This window comes from Pseudorasbora parva, chromosome 22 (genome assembly GCF_024679245.1).
Source record: "Pseudorasbora parva isolate DD20220531a chromosome 22, ASM2467924v1, whole genome shotgun sequence".
NCBI lineage: Eukaryota > Metazoa > Chordata > Actinopteri > Cypriniformes > Gobionidae > Pseudorasbora > Pseudorasbora parva.
The window spans coordinates 31758221-31764371 of NC_090193.1; the positions used below are offsets into that span (position 1 = coordinate 31758221).

At 36.8% G+C, this 6151-nt stretch overlaps 1 protein-coding gene across 2 annotated transcripts; it reads left to right on the forward strand.

Moving 5' to 3' along the window:
• Positions 1 to 233: 233 nt before the first annotated feature.
• On the forward strand, positions 234 to 4519 carry nkpd1 (NTPase, KAP family P-loop domain containing 1). 2 transcript variants are annotated; one of them, XM_067431658.1, is made up of 6 exons: positions 234 to 390; positions 524 to 568; positions 782 to 858; positions 1403 to 1537; positions 1639 to 3461; positions 3993 to 4519. In XM_067431658.1, the coding sequence occupies exons 3-6, from the start codon at positions 843 to 845 to the stop codon at positions 4248 to 4250; spliced, it is 2232 nt and encodes a 743-aa protein (XP_067287759.1). In that variant the 5' UTR covers positions 234 to 390; positions 524 to 568; positions 782 to 842; the 3' UTR covers positions 4251 to 4519. The 2 variants fall into 2 exon arrangements, with proteins under 2 accessions (XP_067287759.1, XP_067287760.1); XM_067431659.1 differs by lacking the exon at positions 524 to 568.
• Positions 4520 to 6151: the final 1632 nt, after the last annotated feature.

The window sequence follows — 6151 nt, forward strand, 5'->3', positions numbered from 1 at the left end:
ACTGCTACATTTTATTTTTTATTAATCAGTATATTTGATTAGTTAATAAGTAAACCTGTAAGACTGTATCACTAATAAATGTAGCAATAAATACATGAATTTCAGTTATAAATTATATTGGAGTTATCAAATACATGCAGAGTCAAGTTTAAGGTCTGGTCCAAAGTTCAACTACAACTGGCCTAAAGTTTCTTCCTTCTCAGTTAATGTTTACACACCAGCAAACTCCCTCTTCCACTTTCTCTCTGCTCTACTTCATCTGGTAAAACAAAAGCATTTTTCCTCTGTCTACATGAAATATCTCTGGAAATGGAGAATGGATATTAGTCTACTAGCAATTTTGCTGTAAACAGTGCCTGAAGGATTGCTTGTTAATTCTGCTGGGAGAAGGTGAGACATTCTGTTCCTCATTATCATATTTTTCATAGTAAGAGAATCAAAGAGCTTTGCATTGTGGCTTCATTTCAAAAGTGCAACACAAACTGTTAAAGCGATATGTGTTATGTACATTCCAATTTAATAGGTTGCTGTCAGCATGTAGATTGGTATGCATTTGCCATATTATCTGGTATGTTTTTCATTTCTGGTAATCACATGCTAAATTGACATAGATTAATTAAATTTAAGAAATTCATTGCTTCATATAGTTTGTTTCAGAAATTCAGCTAAATATAGAAATGTATTAGTGTTCATGCCATTCAACATGTATGCACTTTAATTTTGATTTTATTTTCGTATTTTTTTGCAATGTCATTTCTCTGTATCTTTGTTTGATTTCCAGGAAGACTGAAATACGATTTTTTTAATAAGTGTTTTCTAAAGACAAAAATAATACAGGACTGATGGCAATCGGAAAAGGTACGTAATACATACAAAAGGAACTGCAAACTCAAGAAACAAAAATTACAGCTGTTGAATAAGGATATTACTAAAAAAAAAATCAATAGTTACAGCGATATGCTAGTGATACAAAAATAGTTCACAGTCAGCTTTACAGCTCTATCTGAGAGTCATCAACATATTATTAACATCCATTATTCTTTCTCAGTTTGAATGAAACGGAGACTTTGCCCTTTCAGATAAAGCAATGAAAAATTGTCTTCTGCACATTTATTGCACTGTATTTAGTCATTGGTCTTATCTACATTTATGCTTCACCCACGTGTGTCATCACCATTGTGTTGCCTATGATTGAAACAAATAGATGAATTGGTAGACTTCACCCTGAAAACAAATACTGGCCAAATAAAAGTTAGGGATAACTATTCCTCGTAGTAGTAAAGGCATAAATCATTGTGTTTTAGTCAAGATAACACCTACATGTTATGAAACCTCAAAGCTAAAGTTAAAGAAAAATCTACATCAATGTAAATGAACGTTTTTAACTTTGTTTCATTTCTAGTGACGGCTATTCCCTCTGATAATGTGTATGCTTATGCATTATCAAAAACCCTCACAAAGGTTTCTTGTCCTGCGACAGTGGGTCTGTATTCAGAGTGTCACAACAGGATCAACATGGTGCTCAAGAACATTGAGGGTAGGTGTGCACACTCTTTTCAAAAGGCTGACCCTACAAATCCTCCTAGATGTCCTCCAAGTCGATTCTGATGTTTCTGCCTCTTTATCTCCCATGTGCAGTGCATATGAATCAAGAGGCAAAAAGAAGAGAAGAGAAGTACTCTAAGGGGCGAAAGCCTCGCTCAGTTACACCGTCTCTTTCTAACCTGCTTTCTCTGATCTTACGGCTCCTCTTCTATCGGCCTGTGTGGACGGAGCAGAACCAGAACATGAAGAACATTCGTTATCTGTTCGTGAGGTTCAGCGCTTGGCATTTTGCAGGCAGCGATCTGCTCTGGGCTGGACTAGTAATGCAGTTGTGTAAGGCTCTTCAGAACAGCTTTGGTAAGCTCCAGCTGGGCCTTTTCCGGATTGCCCAACACAACGAAGAGAAAGATGCAGGGAAGAAGAAGATTGAGGATATTCCAAAGAACTGGAGGTCCAAAAAGTTAGCTTGCATCCCTATTTGGTCACTAATACTGATGGGATTTATTGGTTCACTCTTTATCTTGGTTTTTCTCATCATATATGGGTTTCCTAATCTAAAGGACCACCAAGGAGGAGAAAACGTTGAGTCATCAAGTGGATATGGTGTGCTGGAAGGTTTTGCCATTGCTGTGCTTGGTGTTCCTGCAGTTGGAGCTATACGATTCATATTATTGTTGTTGAAGAACCTCATCTTCAGCCAAGACCTCAAAATTAGGCAAGGTCTGGACAACAAGAAGGTAAGTCAGCAGCTGGGACTAATGCATGAAGTTCGTAAGGAGATGAGACTGCTGTGCTGCTTCATTTACTTCATGGAGATCTTCGAAAGGAGGAGGATCAGGGTAGTGTTGGAGATCACCAATTTGGATCGTTGCACACCGAAGAAAATTGTCGGTGTTTTGGATGCCATTAACATTCTCCTATCTGATGAAGAAAGTCCCTTCATTTCTGTGCTTGCTGTTGATCCAGAAGTCCTGGTTAGGCAGGTCCAACAAGCAGAAGATTGTCTAAGCAAAAGAGACTCTGCATATGACTTTCTAGATCGTATAATCACACTGCCCTTCACTGTACCTCCACTATCTGATGCAGCAAAGTCCAGCCTCTTTGAAAACATTGTCCGTGGTCAGTCTGAGATCTCAGAAGACGGTCCTCTTGAGGAGAACGCAGCATCTACTTTAGGAGGTCCCGAGACATCGTTCTCTGTTGAAGATGAGTATTCTGTAAAGTACAATGAGACTAAAGAAGAACAAGTCATCCCTTTGATTGCAAAAAAGGGGAACTTTGAAACCTTTGCTGCAGCAGAACTTAATCTAAATGAAGTGAATAGGTTAATCGAGTCTGCCTTTTCTTGCATCTTCTCAAAAGATAAAAGCAAACTTCAATCATATATATCTGGAGACACCATGTCCATGAGAAGAGTGATTAACTCAATTCGAGTAACTATTATGATTATGGAGACCCACAGACTGGAGCCTCCACCTCCAGAGAAAATAGCAGCGTGGGTGGTTTTGGTGGACCGCTGGCCTTGCAGATTAAGCTGGATTATTCAATGTGTTGAAGATGACCAACAGAGTGACGAGATTGCCGGATCATGTGCTGCCGATTATACCAAGACACTATGGGAAGTGTTCAATTACAATAGTCTGGAGCTCTGCATCATTGGATATGACGTAGAGAACTTTCTGGAACGAGATGGAGACCCTGAGCTGTTTGAGATTTTTCTTAGGAAAGACTTCCAGTTCACTGTAGAGGAGATGGAAATGTTTAAGCTTTGCACAGTGAACTTAAATTATTCGATCAAGAATGAGCTGGCCAAGGTTCGTGGGAGCCGCAGACTGAAGAAAGCGGGGAGGAACGCTTTCCAGTCCCTCTCGTCACGAACCGTAATGAACATGAAAACTGATGATGTTTGTCAAGAGGTTTGTATGAAAAAAGTCAAAGCAGCAGTTCGTTTCGACATAGCACACTTTACACACGATATTCAAAAGTTTGGGGTTGGTATGATTTTTTTAAATGTTTGTTTACTGAAATTCTCTTCTGCTCACCAAGGCTGCATTTATTTTGTTAATTTAATATTACAATTGAAAATAACTGTTTTCTATTTTACTATATTTTAAAATGTAATTTATTCCCATGATGAAAAAGCTTAATTTTCAGCATAATTACAGTCTTCAGTGTCACATGATCTTACAGAAATCATTCCAATATGTTGATTTGCTACTCCTTAATATTTTTGTTTTGTTTTGAAAAAGCGTGAAATCTTTTCTAACATTATAAATGTCTAGACTAGACTTTTGATATTTTTGTGTGATAATTTAATGTGTCCTTGCTGAAGTAATTTATTTACTGACCCTTAACATTTGAACAGTCTATATGTGCTGTATATATATTTAAAAATCTATTATGTGGTCTTTTATATAAATATGTGTATTTGTTCCTTTTGTTTCTAGCTCTCAAAACTAAGCTTCCCAGAGAAATACCTTGAAACGGTAAGGAAGCATTTTATAGATGGCAGAACAATCCTCTTCAGTGACCCCAAAGACCTCAGGCAAATCCTGGAAATGACTCTTGGTGAATGGACAACTTTTAAAATTCATTTCCTAGGGGTCATACCTCCTAGTCGGACAGCTCAGGCAAAAACTTTTCCAGACGCCACAAACCCTGGAGTGGTCATATGCCCATCTGGCCATGGCAGTATAGCAGTATAACTGACCTTGAGGTTTGCATCACTGCATTTTTACTCCTGGAAATTGACCAAGAATATTTCAGGAAACAATACTGTAACACTACAAAAATATAATTCCTAACAGCGAGACATAAAATAATGCCGTAAATGTACACCAGTGAATCAGACTCAGCAAATGATGATACTTAAAAATAGGGCTTTGTTATGCAGAAAAACGTTTTTAGTCTCTAAACAGATCAAATTTGTAAGATGTGTCATTTACAATGGGAATTTGTTTTATTTTGCTTAATATTCAGATTTTCCAATGATTCTAAATCAAACTATTCTTGAATGTAATTTCTGTATGAAAAAAATAATAATTAAAAAAATAAAGGAAAATGTATTTTTTTAAGTGTGCAAAATAACATGTACCCAAGTTTGAAAGGTATTAACATTAGCTTGCTTTATTTTAATTAATGTATTATTTCTTACATTACAAACCTTACAAGACAAGTAAAAAAAACAACTGTTCAGTAGTCTGCAGCTTATTGCCCACACATCCCTACCTAAGACACGCCAGGTCCAATGATAACACCATTCATCAGGTTAATACGTTCTGATACGATCTGTGAAGGAAAACAAATAAAATCACTTGAGTGGACTTTATAAAGCCAAAGGTTGTGCAACAAAACAGAATTGCAAAACTAATAACTGGTTTCAAACTGGTTTCCTGAATACTCCACAAGCCTGCCATTGGTCAGATAGATAGTCCCACCTCAACGTTATGCTATTGGAGTCAATGTTACTGCAAAATGTGTACTTTTCTCTGCATAAAGACACATGTATATATATACATTTAGAGGAGACATTAGGCTCATGAGGAGACTTATATAGAACAGCATTGAATATTTAGACAAATATCTCAGGGTTCATTGTACAAGGCTATGTCTGCACACATAAAATGTTTATGATCACGAAAGGTTCAACGAATACAGAGCAAACATGCAATAATGCATCGCGACAAAGTATAAAACACCTGCAAATATTACAATTGTGTAACAAACAACATCGCATTCCTTGAATCTATTTACAAGAAATACTACAGCATCTCATGTTGCACGTCGAACAATTCTCATGAAATTCCCATGGGTAGGTCCAGAGTTTCCGGATTCATTATATCACTCTGAGTTTTTCCATACGAAAACTTTGGCAGTGTTCAGAACCTGTACTTTGACACTTTAGTTTTACTTTCTATAAAACTTTAATATAGGACTGAATGACAGCGTGCAGATGTTTTTTTAATCGCACAGCCTGTCACTGAGTTTTACTTTATGCTCTGTGAGAATGGGGCTTCTGAGAAAGCGTAGAAAATATATATCTCCCATGCAGCTCGGCGGAGACCTCCCACGGATCTATGGCTGTACATAACACTAATGCAAAAGTTGGAATTTTCAGTTCTGATATGTGCAACTGTGCAAGCAACATGAAAGAGCTTACTATAAAATATTGCAGGCCTGTTATGCTTTTATTTGTATATAGATATAGGCTTCAAGTCTGTATACAAAAACAAATGCCCACACATGCACACACACACATTTCTATATTATATTTTAAATGAAATTGATTCATTAAATTCATCAGTTATTAATAGTACTTCAAGCTGGTAGGAAAAACCTTACAGGTCAAAGGGTATAACAATTGTGCTACTTAGTTGTATAAATTAATCACACAAAATGAATGTTAAATGAGCAGAACATATTAAAACTGCTGAAAAATTACACCGAATTGCATCTAACAAGACGTGATTCTGAAACTTTATACAGTTAATAGGGTTGGCTTTATTGAATCCTATCCTAAAGTACAGTCAAGACAAACCAATCGACATAGAGAGGTTGGGCGGTGTGTGCCGGACTGAAACATGACTCTGAAATTGTGAACATCAAA